The sequence below is a fragment of the Callorhinchus milii genome, unplaced genomic scaffold (assembly GCF_018977255.1).
Source record: "Callorhinchus milii isolate IMCB2004 unplaced genomic scaffold, IMCB_Cmil_1.0 Scaffold13, whole genome shotgun sequence".
Classification (NCBI taxonomy): Eukaryota; Metazoa; Chordata; class Chondrichthyes; order Chimaeriformes; family Callorhinchidae; genus Callorhinchus; species Callorhinchus milii.
Window position 1 is genome coordinate 3,968,104 of NW_024704754.1, and position 27,686 is coordinate 3,995,789.

Below are 27,686 nucleotides of genomic sequence, written 5' to 3' on the forward strand. Positions count from 1 at the left end.
CCCATGAAGGGCGTTATATAAATACAAGTTGTTATTTTCTAGCTTAAAAAAAGGGCTTTTGTAATTAGGATTCAAATGAATGCTAAAATTATGTTTTTTTGACCAACAATGTGTCTCAGAGCTGGAGAAAGACCCGTTTCTGAGCAACAGATCTCAGTGAAAGTTACCACATTACAATTCCAGGCATCAAGACTGCTATTGCAGACTCTATCTGACTTGGCAATAGTTGTGGTAGATGTTCATTTCTCATTGTATTTGGTCTGAATCAATGATTGACGTGGATTTGTACGGTGATCACAAAATAGAAGATGCTTTGAGGAAGAGAAGCACTGGAGAGAGTGCCTCCTGCCTTCTGGGACCGAGGTGATTAATAATAGTAATGTGGGGAGAGGGGGGAACAGAGGATGGAGAGACGGAACAGGGACTGAGGGGAAATAGTCACAGAATATAGCCACACCGTGTGAACGTTTATAACTGAAGTCAGGGTGAACGATAAAGGAAGCTTTTAACCATCTATAAAAAGTCTACTTCTGAAACTAGAGAACACAGATCAAGAAATAGTCCTGTTGAGAGAGTGCGTCATGGACGGTAGATCTTAATGACATCCTTTATGACTCGCCTGCAGATCGGGCAGCAGGCGTTGATCTGTTTCTTCAGCTTAAGACCACAATCATAGCAAAGACACATATGTCCACAGGTGTAAATAACCGTCTCGACCTCGCTGTCAAAGCAGACCGTACACTCTCCGTTTTTACTGCTCAGAGCTTCGGGTGGAGAGACAGACGGGGAGAACTGAGGGCTGAGAGGTGAGCTGGGCGCAGTAACTGCGGGGAAAAGACAACAACATGACTGTTAATTGATCTCCATAACCATCATCATCATAATAATAATAATCCTTGCAGTTGATATAGCTTATCAAGTCTTCGAGACCTCTAAAAGCGCTTCGCAGAATACATACGGTGTATCATATAATACCGTCATAGTAAAAGCACTGATGTAAAGAGTGCAGCAAAAATTAACCAGGGTTTAAATAGCAAAAAGGAGTTGTCAATGGTTGGGTAAAAATGTTACACCAAGTCCATCTTACAGTTACAATAGCAAAGCCGACCGACTAGATTCAGACAGTTGTGGGAAACTGGTTTCTAGCTGTCACTATTTTCTTATATAGCTCATTCATTCAAAGCACTATTTCAGCCCTGAGGAAATTATCATATATAAAAAAAAGTTACTTCAATATTGACTTTTCTCAGCTGTCTTCTTCCAACTCGTGAAGGTTTTAAGACCTTAGCTCATGGCTTAGATTGAAGAGATTCAGCGAATATCATGTAATTGTTGTCTTTATTCTTCCAAGTCACTTCACCATTGTCACCTCTTCTCCTGCTGCAGACGTTCATTAGATAAATATCTCTTTGACCATTGCCTTTATATTGTACTGATGCTTTCCTCAGTGCTCCTGCTGTGAAGAACTTTGAGAGGACTCTTTTACATCAAATGCCACTATATGACATGAACATTTTTGATGGTCTAGCATTGTTTTTCTTCAATTTTATGAATGGGCTTTGAAGATATCAATTTTATTCAGAAAATTATGTCCTTGAGAATATTGATCTACACCAACAAACAGTAAGGGGTGGTGTAGAGGTGATGCTGATTTTCACCTAATACTAATTCTTGCATTTGATATAGCGCTTTTTACGTCTTCTAGATGTCTCAAAGAGCTTCACAGAATAGACTGTAAAGTGAATTGACTGTATATTTATGGGCGAAAACTCTCAATGAAGAGGGCGATTTGGCACGTAATGTATGTTAGTTAGTCCACTGAAGATTTCTAATTACAAAACTCTCTTCATTATTCTATTTTCTGACGAACATATTGGACAGATTATCGTCTTCTACGATCAAGGCCAGCTGCTGTGATGCTGAACCCTAGACATCTCACACTCACTAGTGTTCCCGACTCCAGTCTAATTACATCAGTCTCCCTAGCTACAGAGTGATGCTAAGCTAAACAAAGTAAACTCAACACTCACGTGAAACTGGGGGCAAACCACACCGTTAATTGTGATCTAGTTGTGAACATCTCAGAATGTACGTGAATTTTAATGTAATGATATGGAAAATGATTCCAGTTAATAACTGCAGTAACAGAAGCAGGAGGTAATGAAATAAGAGACATCTAATCGCCTCAAGAGAAAAGCCTGTGAAACATCCTTTAGATGGCGCTCACATCTCATCTACCATCCAATGAACTTCTCTTAACCCGTTATCCTTCAGGAAATTGCTTTGGCATTATTACAATCGGTTGTAAAATTCCCATGACATCCAGCATGGTCTTTAACCTCAGTGTCTATTTCTGTTTAAGTAAAGCTATGAAGTCCATGAACATTACTGCTTGACAAGATTACACACAACTGGAGTATCTACTTGCACAAACATTGGAATTTTCTTCTTGGTTATAACGGGGATTAAGATTTCACTACAGAGGAATGGTGCTTGTGCACTATGTTACTCTGTTGTTAGCAGTGTCCGTTGAGTTAAAATAAATATTATGAAATTGCACAACTGTCTTATAAGAACTCTCGGTTACAACTGACAGATTTCCTTCAGTTTATGGTACTTCTGATGGTGAGCTTGCCAATACGTTGTCTACTTTTGGTTACAGTGCATTTACTACGTACACTTTTGCACAAGACAGATTTATGCTGCGATCTTGCCTGATTAAACATTTAGATCTTTAAAGTGTTTCATCATTTTAGAGAAGAACAGAGAGCTCCGGCTTGAAAGAAGTCAATCTCTCTCTCTCTCTCTCTCTCATGCTATGGATGAACTGTGACAGAAAACAGTTCCTCTCTCCTGCTATCGATAAACTTTCACCCTTAGCTCAATGTTTGCATTATGCTCAAGGAAACCAGTCCTTTATAGATTAACAAAATATCTTTACAATGTTGGTAGCTGCCCACCACAATAATAATAATCTGCATTTAATAATGCCTTAGCACCTTATCACATCTTCAAGACGTCTCAAAGAAGCTTCACAGCATATACTGTTAAGTGAATTTTGTGGGTGAAATAATTTGAGAGCAGTTGATTCAGGAATGCCATTGACTTTTGTATGCTGAAACCTTGACCACCGTTGAAGTTGATAACGAGAAGTGATTAATATGGTTGTTTCACCAGCAATTTGATACTGAATTCTCCAGCACAAATCCAACTGGGCGGGCGTATTGATTGCCTGGAATCAATACCCTGGTCTGAGAAAACTTTCATCTTGATTTGACTCAAGTAGAACTGTTGGCCTCAACACAGAGTGAATGAAACCCAATCTACACAATCACTGATATGAGCCAACATCTGGTTTTGTGCAAAAATAAACCCTGCGCTGTACACATGCAGGGGGTTTTGTCACTGTTTAACTGAACTCGAACCCTGCGAAGTACAACTTAATTGGCGTGGGTGGATTGCTGCTCTGTATATGACTCACATTGACATCATTCTACTATTCTTGGACTTCAAGAGAAAAGTGTCCCAGGAAATCTTAATTGAGAGATGTATTTTCTAACCGATGTTATTATTAAACTAAACTTACAGTCTTGAAGAATGCATTTCTTCAATGAAGTTAATGAAGAATGCATTTCAAACAAACATTTCCTAGCCATTTGGTGATTGTTTTACAGTCGCTACAGCCTTTACAATCTGCATTAAAACCATTTGTGGTCACAGACTGAAATCCTATTGACTTACTAAAGGCAATAAGAATTTATGTGGTTGATCTTCAGCCATGTAGGGTTAGAGTTTCAAATCCTATCCTGATTGCCCTCGAGCTCAGAATTTCCCCAGGAGATGCAGTAGATTTTGTGTGGTCTTTGGAGGTAGCGAATGGCCTTTTCCCGTTCTATGGCTTCTTCTGTTCTTACATAATACAAACACACACATATGCTGCATTTGTGTAGGGATTAAGTTCCTGATTGATTGACGATTAAGATAACTGGGTTTCAAAGCTGTACAGGACATATTATCTCAACTCTTTCGTTTTAAGTTGTATTTATTGTCAGCAGTATTTCTGTTAACCATGGCGAATCGGTTCTGTACACTGCTGTCATCACACCCCTAATGAAAAACTCCACCCTCGATCCCTCTAATCTCTCCCACTACCGTCCCATCTCCAACCTACCCTTTCTTGCTAAAGTCCTGGAACGCATTGTTGCAGGTCAACTTCAGTCACACCTCTCCCTCCACTCCCTCCTCGAGCCCCTGCAGTCAGGTGTTTGCCCTGACTGCCCACAGCACAGAGACAGCGCTTGTCAAAGTCTCAAAAGACATTCTCTCTATCTGTGACCAGGGCTCCCTCTGCCTCCTCATCCTCTTGGATCTCTTTGGTGCATTCGACACAGTCGACCACGCCATCCTCCTCCACCGCCTCTCCTCCCTCATCCACCTTAGTGGGACTGCACTCTGCATGGTTCAAGTTCTACCTAACCAACCGCCTCCATTTCATCTCAGCAAATGGATTCTCCTCTCGCCCTCGCCTGGTCAACTGCGGGGTAACCCAGGCTCCATCCTTGACCCTCTACTTTTCCTTATCTCTATGCTCCCTCTGGGCAATGTCACCGCAGACATGGGGTAAGCTTCCCCATGTATGCGGATGACACATAAATCTACTTTGCCTCCTCCAGTACCAACTCCAGGTCCGCTGATGCTCTATCAGCTTGTCTGGCAGCCATCAGGGCCTGGATGTGTCTAAACTTCCTGCGGCTGAATATTGACAAGACTGAAGCCATATTCCTTGGCTCCTGTCAATGCCTTCATTCCTGCGGATCTAAACTCCTCAACCTCCCTGGGCTCTCCCTCAGGTTCAACCCCCAGATGTCCTTCCTCCACCACATCCGGTCCCTGACCAGGACCGCCTTCTTTCACCCCCGCCACATTGCCCATCTCCGACCGTACCTTACCCCAAATGCAGCCGAAACCCTCATGCAAGCATTTGTCACCTCCCGCCTGGATTACTCCAACAAACTCCTCCCTGGTCTCTTCAACTCTAGCAGTCAAAAGATCCAGCTCATTCAGAACTCTGCCGCCCAAAACTTCCATCAACCTCAAGATCCTCATGCTCATGTTCAAATCCATTCACTCCTTGGCACCTCCCTACCTCTCCGACCTCCTCCCTCCCCACCCGCTCGACTGGCACCGGCCTCCTGCTCATCCCTCGCACTCTCCGCCCCACCATCGGAGGTCGTGCTTTCAGTCACTATGCCCCAAAACTCTGGAACACTCTCCCTCAATCCCTCCACCTTGTCCCGCCTGAAAGCCTTCCTCCTCTACCATGCTTAAGGCCACCTCCCCTTCCCCTCGGCTCAGAGTCAGGCTCCGCCACTGTTAAGCGTGGAGGACGCTATTAAGTGCAAGTTGTTGTTGTTGATTTCAGCTAGTACAAAGCAACAAAGAAATTAATTAATAATCCTTCCACTTGGTACAGGGTCTTTCACGTCAGAAGGATGTCTCAAAGCACTTTGCAGGATATACTGTAAAGTCTGGTGACTTTTTTGGGGTGGGGGAAGTGGCAGCCAATTTGCACACAGCAACGTCTCACAAACAGCCATAAAGTGCGTGACCAATTTTTATTTGGGAGATTGTTTGGAAGAAAATCTCATAACCTGGCTCAAAGAAAAGCACTAGCATTTTAGTATAGCAGCAATACCCTGCGGACAGAAATCGTGCTTACAGCCACTACACCCCGAAGCTCTGGAACTCTCTCCCTTAATCCCTCTGCCTCGCCTCTTCCCTCCCCCCCCTCAAATCCCACCTAAAGACCTTCCTTTTGGATCATGCTTACAGTCACCTCCCCCCTCCCTCTCCCCTTGGCTCGTTGTCAGACTCCGCCACTGTCAAGCGCTCCAGGACGCTAACCCTGTGTGAGGGGCGCTATGTTAATGCAAGTTGTTGTTAAAAACTGCTGGTATCTGTCTGGAAGATCCCTTGCCATTTTGCCTATTGCTCTATGCAGCCTGTCCACATTGTGAGTCCTGAACACTGAGATCCTGCCTTGCCAATAATTCCGCACAGAAGTGCCTGATCCTGCTGCTGTAATGAACCAAATGCAAAAACAGGAAACGAGTTGAAAATGTGATCATCAACCATGGCCTTTTCTTGAAGAATTCCAGTCAGTGAGTCACTAGATAAGCTGCTCCTATAGAAATCAGCCAAACATGTACCATCACCGGCTTTGTTACTCCGCTCTCGATTTACGCTCTGAAACACAGAGAGCTCAACGCAGCTCATCATCACAAGCAAATAACAGGAAATAGAAACTCCTAAACTGTTTGAAATTAACGGCTAGATAAAAGGTTGTCCTGTGGATGTGTGTGTGTGGTGTGTGTGCAATTCAGCTACACTGATAGACCACTGGGCAATTGGTAAAGACATTCAGGCCAGATTCTCAATAGCAGCTGTCCAAGTTAGATGATCTCATTGGGTTGATGATAGAGACACTACAATTGACTTCAGTTCCAAACTGAGGGAGGGGGGAAAGGAGATGACAGCAACTCAGGTCCTAACTTGATCACTAACAATGGTTCCAGCCACGAGAGATGCACCCACAAAGCAACAGTGGGAAATGTTTCACTCACCACTCAACCTCGTTAATGGTCACTAACCATGTTATTCTCTCGGTGAGTTTGGGTTCATTGTTCTGTGTCCCCACATTCACTGGAACATGACCAAACTCAAAGGACACATATAGACAGAGCGATGACATTTTCAACCCATCTACCAAATCTAGCGATGACACAACTGTGTCCAAATCCTCAGGTAGCATTACAAACGTATTAAGATCTTACCAATGTTTTCTAGAGTTTGCTTAAAACATTAAAAACAAGTAAGTTATTATTATTATCGTTATTGTTATTATAGGGTCTTTCCAAGTTTAATTTCCTCACCTAGTGACGACTCTGATGCAGATGATGACCTGTTGACACTGAAGGCCATGTCAGAGTCACTGTCGTAGTGAGAACCAGCTGGGGAACCTGAGGGAGAGACATCCACAGGGCTGGCCTGGGAGGTACCTGCAGAGAGAACAACAAGGGTCAGTCACATCTCTACACGTTCCTGCTACATTCTACAACCTGCAGAGTCTCAGTGGAGTCTGGATCTAAAACAAGTGCATTATGGAGAGCATAGTGCTAATGTTGTGTTGCTCCGAGCAGCAGATTTAATCAATAGCCATTGACTTACAGTTTGTGAAAGCAACGGCCCAAACTGCCCAAAGGACAAAATGTTGGGCACGTTTCCTTACTCCACACGTCTCTATTTGCTTAACATTAAATAGGAACCTGATTGTTGGACGACTGGTGGATGGCTTTTCCGGTGGGTAATAGTCCCTTCCAAAAAACATAATAATAATCAGTTGGTCACTCAATCCATGACTGTTTGTGGGATGTCACTGTGCCCACTTGGCTGCCACGTTTCACCCAGAAAATGTAGTCAATTACAGTACATTCGGGGAAGTGCTTTGAGACGTCGCAAAGACATAATAGGGCATTATACCAAATGCAAGGATTATATAACTGCATCGTACATTGGAGAACCGGCCAGTTTCTACCATTTGGCCCAGTTGTGGTGATTTAAAGAATTGTATTTGCACCTCCAGGGATTTCAATTTCACACTTTAAATTGTATTATTTTTCTGGCACAGACATGATGTTCAGACATCAAAGCAAATTGCTGAGTGCTTATTCTCAAACATAATAAAGAGCACAAATAGCAAACATTACTGCTCCTCTCAAACCCTTAAGATTGGTTCCCAGGAGCCAAGTGTAACAGAGAGTGAAATCTCATTGATTGAAATATCGCCAAATAACAACTGCACTTTGTTTTTTGTTAAAAAAAATCTGAAAGGACCATAGTTTCAAAGGGCACAAATTGTACATTTTTTTTGCAGTAAATAGTTTTCAAGGAGAATGTTTCTCATTTACTTTGAAGTTACTGCTCCCAACACACTTGAGTATTGCTCTCAGAGTACAGGAATGAACGACAGGAACTGGGTTCACATGTGAAGACTATGAGGTTGTCGTGGAACAAGCATGAATAAGAATATTTCATGCAACTCAATACCACAACATCAAATTTGCATTTATATGGAGCCCTTCACACCCAGTTGTAAAAAGTTTTAAAAGTCAGAGATAGAGAGGGTTTGAGAGTGAGAAAGACTCAATAGTGGTACTATGAAGAATTGGCAATATCAACAGATTTCAAATTGTCAGAAACCACTGCACTGAAGAGAGTCTGGATATCAAACTTAAGTACGACATGCGAAACACACACAATTAAAGGCTTTAAAATCTGATGTCCAACAAAGCAAATTGCATGTCTCAAAGAATGCAAAAGACAGGTGGAACATCACGTCTCTCCCACAGTTATACACAGGGAATCCACGTGCAAGCTATTAGACTGGAGTCCTGTAGCTTAGTGGTTAGAGCACTCGCCTCACAAGAGAGAGGACTTGGGTTCGATTCCTGGGCAGGAAGAAACGTTGGGCAAGTTTCCTTACTCCACACGCCTCTGTTTACCCAGCAGTAAATAGGAACCCGGTTGTTAGTCGATTGGCGGATCGCTTTCCGGGGGAAATAATCCCTTCCAACTAAATAAATAAATAAAAGAACAATAATCTGATCACTCAATCCACGACTGTTTGTGGGACACTGCTGTGCGCAATTAATTGGCTGCCGCATTTCGCCCACAAAATATAGTCAATTCCTTTTACAACATATTCCGTGAAGCGCTTTGAGACATCTCGAAGAAGTGATAAGGCGCGATGCAAGGATTATTATTATTACTATTATTATTAGCGATGCACTGCTTGCTTACCAAGTATCTTCAGTTGATTCACCACTCCGTGTAAGCTGAAGAACACCCAAAGGGACTGCGTGGTGTCCACACAGATCAACATGCCCATGTTTGTGCCGTTCACACGATGGTGAAGCTCGCTGTTGGGCATTATGGTGAAGCTGAGGACGTCGCCACTGTTGGGCACTGAGAAGCCTCTGTAAACCACCCAATATTCTTTGCGGTCGAGCAGGCAGTCTGGATCCGCTGGCAGCTCGTTGACTCGCAGAGTGCTCGGGTCACAAGACGTCACGCCAAAGAGCAGAGATCCATAATACGGCAGCCCCAAGTGACCCACCTCCACATATAGGGTCTCGCCAGTGTGCAAAGGCCGATCAGAAAACACCAGAGTCCTGTTGCTCTCCTGCCAGTTTGTGCAGGCGCGCATCCTGTCCTGTGACAGGGTGACATCAGGCCCTCGAATAAGGTGAAAGTGTAGATCGGAGTCGAGGACTGAGGGCAAGCCTCGTGAGCGGAGACGCCTGTTGGCGCAACACGGTAAGGCCTGATTGTCCGGTGCCAGGGCCTGGACCTCTCTCAGGTTCAGGTTGGTGATTTTAGCCACCACCACACTGTTCTCCAGCTCGTTGTTGTTGAAGTTGGCGTTGTCGTGACTGGTCTGCGGGAGGTAACTGCTTAACCGCGCTGCGTTGAGCCTCGCGGACGTGACGGTTTCTGCAAACATGCTGTCTGTAAAAAGAAGAAAGCGAATTAATATCATGTTACAGAATCATATCATTATTATTATACTATTATTATACAAGCATGGAATATTACCACACAGAAGGAGGCCATTCGGCCCATCGTGCCTGTGCCAGCTCTTTGGAAGAGCTACCCAATCAGTCCTACTCCTCCGCTCTTTCCCCATTTCCTATAGAATCAATTATATTATATTTAAAATAAGAATTATATTTTGATGTCGTTGAGAGGTGCTGAGTAAAAGCGGTTCTGTTCTCCAGAAAATAATGAACAATATCTTAAATGCCCGGATTTATTCTGTTTGCCTTTTACTTTGTCAGTTCAGCATTGCCTTCCCTTTCGCATTTTCCTTATTCTCAAAGCAGATCTCCAAGAACGTAGTTTATCAACAACTAATATCCATACTAGGAAGATAGCAATATAGGAACAAAACTATAATTTGATACAATGCCTTTCACATCAACAGGACATCTCAAAATGTTTCACAGGATTTACAGTATAGTGGAGTGACTGTGTATTTTATAGGCTCATTCAGTTCATCGAGACAGCTATATTTTGTGTCCTTATGGCAGTTCCTTATCTTTCTAATGTCGATTTTTTGCCTTTTCTCCACATCTCTTCATGCTCCTTCTATGAGTTATAAAGCACCTATCCACCTCCTTCTCAAACACTTTAACTCAATCCACGACTGTTTGTGGGGACGCTGCTGTGCGCAATTGACTGCAGCGTTTCGCCCACAAAATATACAGTCAATTCACTTTACAGCATATAATGTGCAGCGCTTTGAGACGTTTCGAAGATGTGATAAGGCGCTATATCAAATGCAAGGATTATTATTATTATTAATTTCACCGGCTCATCGTCACTTCATAAATGTATCACTGTGTGGGCACTGTTAACTTTTTCTTTCCTGTTTTTGACGATATTTTGCCAATTCCACGTCTTAGGTTTTGGGGGTTTGATGTCGTGATGGCAAAACAGGAGGGATAGTGTTCTGAAAAGCTGTTTCACCCAAACCTCTGCATGATCTTTAATGTCAGGATGCTACGTGCTGAGGTACATTTGAAGGCCATCACACTGCTGGGAAGTTACTGCAGGACACTAAATCAAGCATGAATTCCTACAAGGAAATGGTTCTTGGTTTTGCTGTTACCACAGCGTTATTGTTGGTCAGTCAAACCCAAGTGACAGGCGACAGATGTGGGTGGACTATGCTTTGAGTCCTGTCACAGCCATACAAACCGAGGCTTGGCTACAGCAGCATGAGAACACGCGCTTAAGACTGAGAATTTCGAAGCACTGTTTATCACACCCTCAGTCACCTTGTGCTGTTTATCAGTGACACTCGGTCACCATGGACGTTTTGTCATACCCTCTGTCACTGTGGACTGAACTGATGAAACTGGATGAGATTTACACATCTTCACAGTTTGGCTTTTGGTCATTTACAGGAAACGTGTTCATCTTGTATTTATAGGCAAATTTCAACCCATTTTGAATGATTTTTCAATGATCTAAAATATCCCTCTTTACCCCCGATATATAGACTTGAAGAGTGAAGAACACGTCTGAAAATGCCTCCTATAGGAGGGACGAGCATTAAACTCACCAATTCCAGTTATCTGAGAAAAAATGATCCCTTGACAGGATCTAACGCTTAAAGTGGCTTTACTTTGACTTTATTTAAAGCATTTTTCAACAACTGGTAAGTTATCCAGGAAATTTAAGTTAAAGTAGGAATAGTTACATTATTTTTCCTGTTCCACTGGGAGACTCCTGTCCTGTCAAAAAATCACGAACTCAATCAAAAGTACCCGCTAATTATAGTTAATTTCTCCCCAGACAGTCATCACTCGTGACAAGCGAGTGCATTGGGACTGATTTGTTATTTGCATTTCCAGGTGTTTCCTCTGCATTGGTGAGTGGGGAAAGGGAGGACCTTTCTTGTATTTATAGGCAAATTTCAACCCATTTTGAATGATTTTTCAATGCTCTTAACTATACCTCTTTACCCCCAATATATAGAGTGAAGAACAAAAGTATTTTTCATGTATAAACACACAGTATGTTAACAGGAGTAATCTTTCTAGTAAATGGAGTAAAACTTCTGTGATTGTCACAGTCATTATTTCCACCCAGGACTTGTCTGCGATACTGACAGAAGACTATAAACTGCAGCATTTCACCATGGAATGAAAGAACTCATTTGGTCGAGGATGAGGACTTGGTGTCATTGAGGCAGAGACAGACAGTGCTTGCTTGCTCCAAGTGTGCGTCCGGTTTCTCACATGACAGCTGATAGCCTTGGAATGGAATGTGAGAAACAACAAGTGGTTCTTGAGCTTCTGTATCTAATCATTGATCAGGTCAAAGCGATTGGTGTTGGAGGCATTTGCAAGGTTAAGAATATTACCATTTGAGGTTAGAGGCTGTGGTAGCTGATTTATGGTAGTCTATATCAATGGTGGCTAACCTTTGGGTTTAAATGAAATGGGAATAATAATAATGATAATAACAATCCTTGCATTTGATATAGCGCCTTATCCAGTCTTCGAGACGTCTCAAAGCGCTTCACAAAATATACCGTAAAGTGAATTGACTATATATTTTGTGGGCGAAATCAATCCATCAGCACAGATTTATCCATTGCACCCAACAATTCCCCAGGCAAATGGTGGCACTAGATTTGTATGGTGTTTGCCCTCCAGGAATCAGAACAAAAGTATACATATTTGAAATCACAAGATCAGAAGTGAAGTTCGGATGGGGCATTGAAATTTCCTCTAATCCCATTCCCCTGAAGTTCAATCCATCCTCTCAGAAAACCCACGCAACCATCCTCTGTCACAGCATCAAGCTATTTTTTTTCAATGAATCCAGTAACCTGGCCTAACCTCAACCACCGTTGCTGGTCACCTGTTCCAGTTGTTAATTAAAAAATACTTTCCGGCGTTTGTTCTGAAATTACCTTAAACCTATGTCCTCTTGTTCTGCTGTCTCGGAAAGTATTGTTCTGTGTTACTTTTTCAACAGTGTCAGATTCAAAAAGCCAAATCAGTGTGACTGTAACATAAATTGATTGGATTGTTTCACAAAGAATCTTTCGGTCAATGGACCAGCATTAACCAGGGTTGATCGTGATTTCGCAGACATAATATTTAATGGTGTAATTGTGGCCAAACCGCTCACTGATCTTAATAATAACACAGCCTGATTGATAGTGTGCTACATAGAATCATAAATTGTTTAGAATAATCCTTGCAATTGATACAGCGCCTTATCACGTCTGCGAGACGTCTCAAAGCACTTCATAGAATCTACTGTAATGTGAACTGGCTGTATAATTTATGGGCAAACCGTGGCAGCCAATTGCGCACAGCAGCGTCCCCACAAAGAGTCATGGATTGAGGTGAACAATTTATTCTTTTTTTTTGAAGGAATTATTTACCGCTGGAAAAGCGATCCACCAATCAACTAATAACCGGGGTCCTATTTACTACTATGTAAACAGAGGCATGTGGAGTAAGGAAACTTGCCCAACGTTTCGTCCTGCCGGGAATCGAACCCAGGTCTCTCGCTTGTGAGGTGAGTGCTCTAGCCACTGAGCTACAGGACTCCACCTCCAGAATGGTGGAGAACAAAGTGTGTACGTTGCTTTGGGACAGAGCATGTAATATTTGGAATATCAATGGAGGAAAGGGAGTGGTGGCAGAGGGACACATTTGGGTGTGGGTGGAACAGCTGAATGTAGGAATGTGCAGGATCAGAAAATAACATTGAGGTTGTTTCGGTTGATCCTAGTGTTTGAAGCTGTGTGACCACAAAATAAAAAGTTGTGAAGCCATGTGCAGTTTCAAGGGACACGGGATGATTTATAAATTACGATGTGTAATTCATCTGAAAATTTCAATACAACAGAAAAACAAAACAGGAATGAATGCGAGTGGCATGAGGCACAAAATCTCTGGAGATGTCAGAAATAACATTGGTGCCAAGGTGGAAACTCGATCACGACCTGTCCTCACAGTAAGACCTTTGTGTTTAATACCCTACATAAAAGAGGGCGAGATTTCCTCATTTGAAAAAGTCCCATCTGCTGAGCTGCACGACCTCTGCCAGGGTCTGACTTTTCAGCTGCTGAACAACACTGAAAAAAAAACTTTTATTCAAGAACAAAAAGGAGACAGAATCCATTCAGCTATTCCTGCCTTACAGGATGTGCATTCCACCTCCAGTGTCCTGTGATATTATTAATTCTCAGTTGTCGAGTAGGAAGTAATTTCACTTTTTTTCTCATCTACACCCTGCCATTTTATCATGGTGATCCCTTCCCTGTATTTGTTGGTGGTACAATCACCAATACATTGACAGAACCTTGTAATAATAATAATCCTTGTATTTGATATAGCGCTTTTCACATTTTCTGGACGTCTCAAAGCGTTTCACAGAATATACTGTAAAGTGAATTGACTGTATATGTGTGGGTGAAACGCGGCAGCCAATTGCACACAGCAGCGTCCCACAAACAGTCGTGGATTGAAGTGATCAATTTATTATTTTTTTTTCTTGAGGGATTATTATTAGGCATGTGGAGTAAGGAAACTTGCCCAAGGTTTCGCCCTGCCTGGAATTGAACCCAGGTCAATTAAATCTCCATCATTTATGGGCTGACAGATTAAACTTGCCTGTTCTGATCTGAACACCAGAAGCTGGTTAAAGCAATACTCACAAACAATGCATGTAATTGTGTTGGAACTCAACTCCAAATTTTTAATTCAAACTTCCTTGAGCAATGTGTACAATGTACCAGAAATCGCAGCTGTTGTCTGGCCCATGTCCCATAATGTACTGGAAATTGCAGCTGCAGTCTCCAAACTAGCCCACATACAAAAGCACTGCACCATTTGAACTTTATGCTAATCTAAAGAAGTAGGACTTCATTTTAAACTGGAAAAATTTCATTGGCAGGATTCCAGCATTTGACAGACTGCCATTGGTGTGTCCAAAATACTGAAAAGTTAAGATAAAACCAAAAGATAACGGCAACACAACACTGAAGCTCTGTGTTATAACTCCCAACTGTTAAGTAAACAGTCTGCTTCATCCCTGAGACATATCGCAAGGTCTCGCACATCTCTCATGGTGCCATTACACAAAGATCCCATGACCAAGAGTCTCAAACTGTGCATCATGATGAGTAGATGTTGCCCACAAAAAACCTTAATTAATCCTATTTGACTGCTGGCCATCAGACACATGATTTACAGTGAAGGTCACTGGAATGTTTGTCTTGAACTTATCTTCAACAATTTATTTTCTAAATATTCCATGTAACCTGTTACTCAATGACATGATCGTAGAATAAAGGCAGAAAAGGGTTAGGACAGGAGGGAAGGATAAATGTCTCCCGGTGAATAATAAGATTTCGGAATGTGCACCACATCTGTGCCAGGGAAGAAAAGCCCACTGAGGGATTTGAGAAAGATACTGTTAGATACTTGGGATGCAGATCTATTAAAATATGTAGGGGAAAAAAAAGCAGGGATGTAGGTCTTACATAGTGCCGTGGAATTGTCTATGGTTTTCCTGGGTTAACCAGGTGTTTTCTTCCAACAGAAAAGCTGCTCACTGAATACAGAGACTCGTGGAATATCGAGAGACCATCATCAATGTTGCTCTGTGAGCGAGAAAGTATCTATTTTTCCTTCCCCTTCCATCTCACTTACTAGACTGAGAATCCCGTTTAACGGTTGCTGATAATGGTGGGTTTGTGGGATGATCAGTGGCTGGTTAGTGAGAAGTTAACTATCAATCATTCCATTAGTTGTCCCAATTCTTACATTTCTGTAAAAATAAAATTGAAGTTTTTTATATATATATATATATAAATAACTGTTGAGGCACTCACCGAGCATTTGAACTTCTTGTGTAATTCCATAAATGTCGATCAACGCCCAGAGTTTCCCCGAGACATTAATGCCGCACTGAAAGAGGATTGGATCCTCGTCGTTCACATTGTAAAATACTCGACCGTGTCTGTCCAGCCAGAAAGCCAGGACATTGTCCCTCAGGGCGAACCTTTCAGGCAAGGCCTTTGCCCAGTAGCCAGGCCGGGTCACCAGGTCAGGACAGGCATACTTGGGGATCTCTGCCGAATTCATCAGCGAGGGATCGTGACTTGTATAGCCAAACCGCAGAGCACCGCTCCACCCGTGAAGCACCACTGAGAGACGCAGCCTCACTTTCTCGTACAGATGGACGGGGCGGCTGCTGAAGGTGATCCCGTTGCAGAAGCTGCTTTTCCGCGTGGCTTTTCGAAAGTTCGAGTCCAGGCGAATGTTCTTGCCTTTGGCATGAGAGTGAAAGCGCGGGGGCTCAGCAATCGTGGGATGCACCCGCCTTTCATGACTGCTGGCTGGAAGCGTGTAATATTGGCGAGCGACCCCAGAGCCGGAATGGTGAGTCGTGTCTGTAAGTAATGTAAACGCAGTTATTTCATTTCAAATCAACTGTACCCTTATTCTTCATTCAGGCAATCAAGATTTACACTTATTGTATGGCATTGTCTGCAAACTTGACTGAGATGAGCTAAAAAAAAAACTAGGACTTTCCTGTAGTTTAAGTATGGTGGATTTGGTTGTATATTTCTAGATTGGAGTTACAGTAAGGGTTAACTTTCCAATAGAAAAATGGTTACCGGTACATTTGCTAATACCCAGTCACTACATTTTACAGCACTTTGACATGAAAAGTGCTGCACCAAAATGCAAGGACTATTATTATTACTGATGTTTTAATATAACGCATCAGGCATAATTCACTGAATCCCAAATGATGCAAATCACTTTAATAGCTACATCAAATCATAAATTTAAGATGGATAACAAGAATAGATTGTTCTCTTTCATAGTGTTGACGACATTAAAAGAACCACATACATTATCAAATAAAAATACTGATCCAGGAAACTGTGGGGCTTTCTATTTGAATTATGGAATAATTAAAAAGTGGCTGGAAAACGGACGAAAGAAGCAAATGTTAGTGATTTTTTTTAAAAAAAACAATTCGCTTTGGTTCAAGTGAGGACTTTACTGCCCAACAGAATTGGTTTGCTCAGCTGTCTTCTTGATCTCAGCCTGTTATGCTCTTAAAACTTAAGACGGAAGCAAGAAACAGAATAAAACCTACAAAGTCTGGTTTCAGATGTTTGATCCTAACTCATGGCAAGCCAAAGCCAAAAATATGAATTGCAAATGAACGATTAGTCGATGAGCACATACTTTGAATATGCAAAGTTGTCCTTAAACAACGACGACAAAATTACATTTGTATAGTGTCTTTCACATCAGAAGGACACCCCAAGGCGCTGGACAGACAGAGTTTTGGACCCAAGCTGAGGGTCGGGGTCGCGGAAGGTGGAGGGCAGGGGGGGAAGCAGGGAGATCGAAAGCACGGTCGAAGAGGAGGGTCTTGAGATGGGTCTTGAAGGAGGCGAGGGAAGGGGCGAGACAGAGGGACTGCGGGATGGAGTTCCAGAGGGTGGGGGTAGAGTGGCAGAAGGTCCACCCGCCAATAGTGGGGCGAGCGAAGCAGGGGACATGAAGCAACAGGAGCCCGCTGAGCGGAGGGAGCGAGCAGAATGGTAGGGGTTAGGAGGTCGCAGAGGTAGGGGGAGCACGAGCATGGAGGGCTTTGAAGGTGACCAGGATCTTGAACTGTATCCTCTGTGTGATGGGAAGCCAGTGGAGTTGGGCGAGGATGGGGGTGATAGGGTCACGGAGCCTGGTGTGGGAGATGATGCGGGCTGCAGAGTTCTGGATGATGTGCAGCCTGTGGAGGGAGGAGTTGGGGAGGCCGACAAGCAAGGAGTTTGCATAGTTGAGCCTCAATGTAATGAACCATGTATGAGGGTCTTGGTGGCCTGTGTGTGAGACAGTGGCGGCGCCGGGCGACATTGCGGAGGTGGGGGAAGGCAGAGAGGGTCATGGAGCAGATGTGGGGGTAGAAAGGATAGTTGAGGGTCAAACAAGACCCCAAGGTTCCAGACTGGCTTAGCAAAGTAGAGTGTGCAACCATGGATGGTGATGCTGTCAGCGCCTGTTGACTGTTAATAAAATTACACACAGGTTCTGCGTTCGTTCGATGAAGTTCGATGAAATCTCACGGAGCTGAAATACCCAAATATTAACCACAGCAAACTCCCCTTACTATTTTCTAAGTTAATTTACATGGACGTCAGAGCATAGTTCACACTGGGGGAAAGATCAGAGTGGTCTGCTGATATTCATCAATTAAACAATGGAGCAGCTGACTCGAATGATTTATGAAAAAAATTATTACCCTGCAGGCTACATCATTGCTGGGCACACATGATGCTCATTTAATTATTTGTTTTTCGGACCCACCCATCGACTGAATGGTCTCAATAACCTCAGCTCCCAGCAAAGTGAGCGAGCCAAGATAACGAGGCAAATTATAATAATAATAATCCTTGCATTTGATATAGCGCTTTTTACGTCGGGAGGACGTCCCAAAGCGCTTCACAGAACACACTGTAAAGTGAATTGACTGTATACTTGTGGGCGAACGCGGCAGCCAATTGCGCACAGCAATGTCCCACAAACAGTCGTAGATTGAAAATGACCAATTTATTATTGTTTTTGGAGGGATTATTATTAGGCTCTGTGTGGAGTAAGGAAACTTGCCCAAGGTTTCGCCCTCTGCCTGGAATTGAACTCGGGTCTCTCGCTTGCAAAACGAATGCTCTAACCACTGAGCTACAGGACTCCACAAAGGAGTTTAAATTAGTGTGTAGAGAAGCTTGCTACTGGAAGAGATGCAGGTTGGTTAGAAAATAACCAACCTGCATCTTTGCATGAACCTGCATGTTCAAAAATAAGTAAGCAACACTACTAACTGTTAAATACTGACCACTGTTGAAGGAGCAGAGATGTCCTGGCTGTTTTACTGTGTAGTCAATGTTTGATAAAGGTTCCTATTTCTATGGGATGTGTTTTACAAGTATATTTCCTCAGCAGCTGAAAGTTTATTTTTGTTTCACATACATATGAGGACAGATATCCAGATATTCCCTGTAAGCCACTTGAGCTAAATGGAAGGATCCACATCCTAAATGTTTTAGGGTTGGTTCAGGTTGGGTATTTCTGAGAACTGGTCATGACAGTGGTTTGGCCCAATTGATGAGTCCCAGCAATAAACTAGGTTGTGGAGAAATAATGCAAATTCTTCCTCTGGTTGAGATGCATCATTAATATGGTACATATGATGTCAGTATTTTATTAAGCTGGATCCATGATAACTCCAACCTGAATAGAAGAAAGACTGTAGCTTGGAAGTCCCTTTTTTTGAGAAGCTAATTGTCATAATCTTACAGGAATCCTTCCATTTGATATAACGCCTTATCACATCTTCAAGGCGCTTCACATAATATACTGTAGAGTGAATTGATGGATAGTTTGTGGGCAAAACAAGTCCAGTGCATGCTGTCCCTCCCACCTAGAGCTCCCCTCACTTTTCTTTATAACATGAGCTGCTGTGATGGCCAACATTCACCCTCAGTAATGGGTGCAGAATGACCTCTCTGAAAGGGGTCCTTGTCCAGACCATGCAGACAAATGGAACAAAACAAAATCTCCGCCAGTTAAAGGAAATGCGCCTCCTTCCATGTGAAATATTCCAACTCCAAAGTAAAGCCACCAATCTGGAGGCGCGCTGATCAGGAACTAATATATCGTCCATAAAACAAAACAGAAACACGAACATCTCCACGCAGTCATTTCAGTGAAGATTACTGTTGTTTTGTTGGAACATCTGATCTGAACCTGAAACCAGAGAGGCGAGAGCTCCTGTTTATCTCGAGAGGAAACATCTGGGTTCTAAATATTATATATGTAGCAGGGACATGAACCTGGACTGTGTAGATTACCATTTTGTAAGGTCTGCGTTACACTGCCTGACCATTCCCTCTTAAATCTACATTCCACCTTCAATTTCCTTCAATACTTGGTGTCTGGAGGGCGCAGGTTTTGCTTCTGCCATCCAAGGTGGTGCAGTCAGAGAGTGGGGCAGGTGGGCTGTTCAGGTCACACTATTATTGTTGGGGGCTTGTGTGCAACGTCTCAAAGCGCATCACAAAATATACTGTAAAGTGAATTGACTGTAATATTTTGTGGGCGAAACACGGCAGCCAATTGCGCACAGCAGCGTCCCACAAACATTCGTGGATTGACTGACCAAATAATTATTATATTTTTTTCTTTGAAGGGTTTATTAGCCCTGGGAAGTGATCCGTTAATTAACTAACAGCCATAAGGGAAAGAATCAACCCATTCCTGAGATTAAACAGAATTAAATCAAGTTCCTTCCATGGCAACAACTGTTTACATTACACGCAGAGGAGTGAAGGCTGCAGTCTATGGTCACAGATAAATATTCAAAATAAACTAAAATTTACAACTGCCTCGTTACTCAAAAATCTACATTTGAAAAAGATGATTGAAGCCACGACTTATTTCTGGACCAATCTCTGCCAGAAAAGCGTGAAAATGCTCAGTGAGAAATTAGAGATGCAAACGTGGTGTGTGGATAAGAATTCCGTCAATATTTCAAACCTAGTGTTTTATTAATAATAATCCTTGCATTTTATATAGTGCCTCTTCACGTCTTCGAGGCAACTCAAAGCACTTCACAGAATATAGTGTAAGGTGTTTTGACTGTATATTTTGTGGGTGAAACACGACAGCGACACAAAGCAGTGTCTCACAAACAGTTGTGGAATGAGATACCATTTTTTTTTAAATAACGAGGGATTATTATCCCCAGAAAAGCGATCCGCCAATCGACTAACAACCGGGTTCCTACTTACTGCAAGGTAAACAGAGGCGTGTGGAGTAAGAAAACTTGCCCAATGTTTCGCCCTGCCCGTGAACTCACTTTAACTCACTTTACACTGCTTATTCCAGTTAGACCTTTTCTCCTCCCCTCCCTCTCAGGTAAGCACTGCGTCTCAGACAGAAGGAGCTTAATCGTCAATGTCTTTCCCCTTCCACCCACCCCAGCATCCAAAACAAACTAAAGTATAATTGGACACAACTCAACACAATATACAAATAAGGAAAATTATCATCATTCTCAGCTACATCTTTAACCTTATACATTTTCCAACCGCTAACAGAGTGGCTGCTTATTACAGTTTTATTCCATGACAACGTCTTGATTAGTTCAGATCTCTTCTGGATGTTTTGCGAATTCCATAACTTTATCCTAAAAAGCACACGGGATAGGTTATGTCTTCTGGAAAGGTTTGCTTTAGCTGTGAGGGCTTTTGGCTAACATTATGCTGAAAAGGGACTTTATATTCCAAGCAAAACAAAACTTCAATAAGACGAGAATTATCAATTACAGAAAACAGATTCTTTTAATCAGTTCACTGCAAATCCACAAATAACAGGATTATTACTGGATTAATGGTTTGTTAAAAATCACAGTGTAATGAATCTTGTTACAACTCTACCTGCCAACTTCAGAAGGAAAGAGAAACCTTCTGATTGTTTCTGCTGATTAAATACACTTAAAAAAACAACTAAGAAACACACCCTCCAGTGGTTTTAAAGATGTTGTTCTGACCTACTTATTGCTTCCCCCCATTTCATTTATATAATATTTCAGAAAGAACTGGCACACATATTTGGGAAAGAATATGTTTTATTGCTCCATCTTTTAGACATCAAATCAGGTTGTTTATGTATCTAATCGTGCACACACACACATGCATATATCGTATTTATAAATGTTAGTTTTAAATAGTTTGTTGTTTCAATGTTCCATCTAGCCGTGCCGTGGCAGAAAAAAAATCTTATTTTTATTTTGTAGTTAATTTAGCTACAACTTTCTTTTATTTGGTAACATTCTGACACAACGTTTTTAAAACTAAGCATAAATATTTATAAATAATTGAAATGTGATCTTTTTGATATAAAGCATCGTCTGCTAGTTACCAACAGCAACTCTTTCAGCCAGAAAATGATTTAACTTGTGATGAGAACGTACGTACATCTTGTTCTATAGATACAATGTAGTGGGTTGAGAGAAAGCAAACTACTTAAAAACGCATTGAAAATAAATCTTATAGGTACGTTGAAACTTCATATTTTACATACTAAACCCATTCACGATAGTGAATTTTCAGTGCCTTGGGATGTCCTCTCAACGTGAAAGGTATTGTATTTTTGTGACGTGATACACTGCTACATTCAAGAAGGTTGATCAGCAAATCTCCGCACACATCAGACAGAAGAGGAAGTGATAAAGGTACGATTATAAACAGCCTGTATCACAATACACAAAATAATTTTATTCCATCGGTTGATAAAAGATTAGCATCAATAAACTGAGGAAGTTGGCGGAGCCATCAACAATGTACTTCAGTATCACTGCTTTTATTCATTTTGCCTACAAAATACATAGTAAATTACACTTTACAGTTTAGCCTGTGAAATGGATTAAGATGTCCTTTTAATGTGACAGGAGCTGTACCAAATGTAAGATTATTAATAAATTGTTATTAATAATAATCCTTGCATTTGATAGAACGCACTATCACGTCTTTGAGACGAGTTAAAACGCTTCACGGAATATACTGTAAAGTGAATTGACTGTGTATTTTGGTGGCGAAATACGGCAGCCAGTTGTGCACAGTAGTGTCCCACAAACAGCCGTGGATCGAGTGACCAAATTATTATTATTATTTTAAATTTATTTAGTGTTTTGAAGGGATTATTACCCCCTGGAAAAGCGAAACATTCGTGGATTGAGTGATCAAATTATTATATTTTAAGGGATTATCACCCCTCGGAAAAGCTATCTACCAATCAACTAACAACTGGGTACCTACTTACTGCTAGTTAAACAGAGGCGTGCGGAGTGAGGAAACTTGCCCAATGTTTCGCCCTGCCCGGGAATTGAACCCAGGTCCTCTGACTTGCGAGGTGAGGACTTTAACCACGAAGCTACAGGACTCCACATGTATTGTTACAACTGGGCGCAAGGATCCAGGCAATGCAAAGCACTCGTGGTTTACTGCATGCAATTTTCATAAACAGCGACTGTCCACATTAATTGACATTTTGTCCCCATGTTTCTGCCACCACACAGTAACTGAAGTAACCGTTTACAGGCATTCTGAACCTCAAACACCTGGAGTATTTCAAACAGACTAATCAAAGTCCATTGGCTTTCAATAGTCAAGTTACTTTCAAGCCCATCTTATACATTGTTCCTATGGATATTTGCATACAATGCCAACCAGAGAAAAACAGTACAACCGACAACAGTTAAAGTTGGGTGAGGTTCATATCTTTGACCCATTTCAGAGAGATTCATCAACTCGTAATTACTTTCCGTGCTACTGACGCTTCGTTTCAAGTGCCACTCACCAGGACTCTGGTTTTGAAGTACTCCTTAAAATTTGGACTCAATCCTCCGGCAGGATTCTCATTAAGCTGGTTGTACTTTGAGCGAACTGTAATTCTGTTTATTTGGATTTGCTTGTATTTAAATTCATGCAAGACTTTTATCAGGATTATCTGATGTGTGTTACAGTGGAGTCTTAAGCCTTGAGGGTAAGAATCTGACCGGTCATGGAAATTAAAAGATAAAACAGTGATCAAGTTAATTTTTTCATCTCCTTTGTTTTAGATGATGTCAAGTTACAGGAAATGTAGCCTTCCACAGTCCAACAAATTTAAATGGCAACCCAGTTTCCATTTTGGCCTCTGGTTGCTGCTCTTTAATCAAGTCTCATGCAACACTCCCCATTATTTATTTGATCAGCCTTGTGTCTGACATATGAGAGAATCCATTACCAGGGTTGAGAATATCCAAACCAGACTGAGGTTTCTACACATGCAAACTCCCTTGTTTGGAATGGAATACGCTCTCTCTCGCTCTCTCTCTGGAGCAACACTAATTAACTAATGCTGGAGAGTATTAGGCGCAAGTTGGCAAGAGCCAAGATTTAGGTACCCCAGAATGTGGATTGGGTTACTGATGGAGTTGAAACAGCTAAAATTGCACAGCTTGCCATCGAAAGGACTGCCTGGCAAGCTTCCCACTGCCTGTTCAGCTTGGACCACCCTTTCTGTGGCTTGCAGGGTTAACAGGAACTCAGTGGGAAGAATTCCTGTCACTAATGCCCCTTAAGAGTCCTGCTGATGAGCCAGGCTGACGGGTCTGTCACAAGCAATTCCCGGAGTACTGTGGACTTTCCTGGTCCAGGAACTACGGAGGTTGACTCCGTACAATTAGTAATAAAGTTAAGTTTTACTTGTTCGTGACTAAATATCTTTTGAGGAGTTTACTGTCACCTCCTTTGTACATTTGTTCAGATACAATCGCTGACACCTGAAAGTAAAAACAATAGCAACAGCCCCCAGATGTAATACCCATCACTTGTAACTTACTCCAGGCTACCAAAAGTTTCCAAAGAGCACTGCTGACTAAATCAACTCCTAAAACGGAGAAACCATGGAGCTGTCCTCTGTGACCATGTCCCTTATTAAAGGGTAGGAATTCCTCCTAGGTCTAGATTTACTCTATTTATATTCTATTACTGCCAGAATTTGGCAGATTCTTAAATGCAGCCTTCATTTGGGAGCCAGGTTTCTGTAAGTTTCTTTCAAGAATTACGGAGAAATGTACTCCGAAGTAAAGCCTGAATTCAACAATTTGTCAAATTCCGGATGCCCTAAAAATGCTACAGACATAAGAGTGAATCTAGACCTGAGTGGGATTCTTCTGCAGAAAATCACTGTTATATTATTATAGTTATATTGATTCCAGAAACAACATTAGAAACATAACTTGATGATGATTCAATAAACTCCTACACAAATAGCTTTTTTTAAAAAAAAACTTTCATTCTGACTATAAGCACGACATCACAGGGTGGGCTTACATCTATAGCGTGTTTATACAGTGTTAATACGAAAGATGTTTTGCCCACAAATTAGACAGTCAATTCACTTTACAGTATATTCTGTGCATATTCATACACACTTTACAGTTTATGCTTTGAGACATCTCGAAGATAAGGCGCTATATCAAATGCAAGGATTATTATTATTATTATTATAAGCTTATGGCGCATTGTGGAAATGCTGTGCTGTTTCCTGGGCAGGACTGCACAGGAACAGATGATATAGAGAGCAACATTACAAGCAACTCTACCCCCCGAGGCACCCCAGAACCTCGATAATGAAATGGGAGTGACTGGAGCCAGAGCCACACCTGCTGGGGGCTCTCCCCCCACACCCCATAACACACACACAGACTTACATCTCACCCCCATTTCCCCCCCCCCCCCACACACACATCCCCACTCACACAGACACCTATCAGCCCCCCCACACACACTTACACCTCAGCCGCAAAACACACACAACCCCCCACACATACACACCCTCTCCCCCCGCCCACACACTTACACCACTACCCCACCCCACACACATAAGAACACCCGCCACACACGCATACACCCCCTTCTCCGCCCCCCACCCAAACAGACACAAACACACACCCCCATACACGCATACACCCACACACTCACACCTCCCTCTCCCCCACACACACACCTCCCTACCCCCCACATACATACCGCCCCCATACATATACACACATACCCCCCCCCCGCAAACATATACATAGAGCATCCCATCCATCCCCCCCCCCTACATACACACCTCCCCACACACACATACCCCCGCGCACCCCCCAAAATACACACAGAGTTCCCCCTCACACACATACACCTCCCCATACACAAATAACCCCCCCACCCTCCCCAAACACAGACACATAGACCCCCCCCCATACACAAATACACCCCCGCGCCCCCAAATACACACACATAGAGCCCCCCCACACACATACCCCCCCCCAACAAACACACATAGAGAGCCCCCCCCCCACACACACACAGAGCAAACCCCAGGACCAGTTTCACTAAAGATAGCTGGGGCTGAACAGTCTCACGGAGCTTGTGTAGCGCGGAATCTATTTTCTACTCTCAGGCACATGACAGCTGTGAGAAATGATTTCCTCGGCTTCTGTTCCATTAACCGGCCTCGGCTTTTTCCCTAGAAACAGTCCCAATAACCCTTCCCAGCCGCTGTCTTCACCGCTATCTTCACTCTTCACATCCCACCATTCAGACCGCCTGAGCAGATCAGCAGATGATAGCTGAGAAATTATTAAGCAGCTGCTATTTTGGAAACCTGATTATTATTGGTATAAAATCGGCTATTTTATAGGTCGCCATCTATGGAATTAATATAACCTATGGTATAATCTTATATATTATATTAATATAACCTAAAGTATAATATTATACACTGCAATATTATATATTATATTAATATAACCTATGATATATTATATATATTAATATAACCTATAATATAATATTATACACTACAATATTATATATTATATTAATATAACCTATAATATTCTATTATTTAATATTCTATTATATTGATATAACCTTTGCTGAATTAAGACACGTAATCGGTGATAGATCCATAGCCAATTAAGCAGAAGAATTGAAAATTAAAACTCTTTTTGCATTTGCCTTTGTGTTCCCGGTATTATCGTTATGAATCACGATTAGTATTAATATTAATAATATTATTATTATCATTATTATTGCTTTATCAGCGACGTTTTCCACTCAGTCTGACCCTCACTCACAGGGACTGAAACACAGGGACACAATAGAGTGGAACTGAAAGAGAAGCAAAAAACATTGACAGTCGCTGAGGGGTAATTGAACAGAAACAGCTGCTCTGTGTGTGTGGAAATAGCCACTGAACCTCTGGGGTCAGTGGGGGTCCACTTTATCCCACTTACTGACCCCCCCCCCACCCCTCCCTCCCCACCCACCCCACCCCTCCCTCCCCACCCCGCCCACCCCAGCCCAGCCAGGGGGGGGAGGGGGGGATGGGGGGTTTGGGGGGCAATAGGGGTCTTGGAGAGAGACGCCGACAAAGCCCCACATAAGATGGGGGCTGCTCTCCCCGGGAATTATTAGACGAAGGGCAATACCTGTTCGAGCACAAAGCAGGTGTGGGGGGGGTGTGGGGGGGGGGGTGTGTGTGTGGGGTAGTGTGTGTGGGGGTGGGGGGGGTGTGGGGTGTGTGTGGGGGGTGGGGTAGTGTGTGTGTGTGTGTGTGTGGGGGGGGTAGTGCGTGTGTGTGTGGGGGGGTAGTGTGTGTGTGTGTGTGGGGGGGGTGTGTGTGTGGTGTGTGTGTGTGTGGGGTGGGGGGTAGTGTGTGTGTGGGGTGTGTGTGTATGGGGGGGGGGTAGTGTGTGTGTGTGGGGTACAGTGTGTGTGGGGTACAGTGTGTGTGTGGGGGGGGGGTACAGTGTGTGTGTGTGGGGTGTGTGTGTGGGGTGTGTGTGTGTGGGGTGTGTGTGTGTGGGGTGTGTGTGTGTGGGGGGGGGTAGTGTGTGTGTGTGTGGGGTGGGGGGAAGTGTGTGTGTGGGGTGTGTGTGTGTGGGGGGGGGTAGTGTGTGTGTGTGGGGTGTGTGTGTGGGGGGGGGTAGTGTGTGTGTGTGTGTGTGGGGTGTGTGTGTGTGGGGTGTGTGTGTGTGTGTGGGGGGGGTCCCTGCCCAGAGCCCCCCGACCTCAGTGACACATCACCCACCCGGGCTGGAGACCCCCGGCCCGAGCCCGAGCCCGGGAGGGGAGGTGGGGAGGGGGGAGGTGGGGAGGGAGGGGGGAGGTGGGAGGGGAGGTGGGAGGGGGGAGGGGAGGTGGGGAGGGGGGAGAGACAAAGAGATGGCGAGGCGGACCCCCCCCCACACACCCCCCCCCCCCCAGTGATGGCTTCCTTACCTGAGTGTGTTTTCTGAGCGCTGTTTCCCATCACTTCGTCTCATTCACAGCGCAGTCCGGTGGGGCTGGTGCTCGCGGCGCTGACTCGTCCCTGTGCCCCTGCGGTGGGGAAGGTCCATCTATCCCCCCCCACCCCCCACCCCATACACCCACACACACCCCCACACACACCCCCACACACACCCCCACACACACA

At 43.2% G+C, this 27,686-nt stretch overlaps 1 protein-coding gene across 1 annotated transcript; it reads right to left on the reverse strand.

Moving 5' to 3' along the window:
- On the reverse strand, window positions 1-27,631 carry neurl1b (neuralized E3 ubiquitin protein ligase 1B). Its single transcript, XM_042340000.1, has 5 exons — window positions 27,491-27,631; window positions 15,485-16,045; window positions 8,860-9,567; window positions 6,933-7,058; window positions 1-824 (listed from the first exon to the last, which is right to left on the reverse strand). Exons 1-5 carry the CDS (start codon window positions 27,519-27,521, stop codon window positions 580-582), a joined length of 1,671 nt encoding a protein of 556 aa, XP_042195934.1. The 5' UTR covers window positions 27,522-27,631; the 3' UTR covers window positions 1-579.
- Window positions 27,632-27,686: the final 55 nt, after the last annotated feature.

Excerpts from the sequence above, each read along its gene's own strand:
- neurl1b (XM_042340000.1), bottom strand. The coding sequence starts at position 27,521 with ATGGGAAACAGCGCTCAGAAAACACACTCAG. Across the intron at positions 9,568-15,484 it reads ACAAGAAGTTCAAATGCTCG|ACAGCATGTTTGCAGAAACC; the intron begins GTGAGTGCCTCA and ends TTCTTTTTACAG. Across the intron at positions 825-6,932 it reads TGCATCAGAGTCGTCACTAG|TTACTGCGCCCAGCTCACCT; the intron begins GTGAGGAAATTA and ends TTTTCCCCGCAG.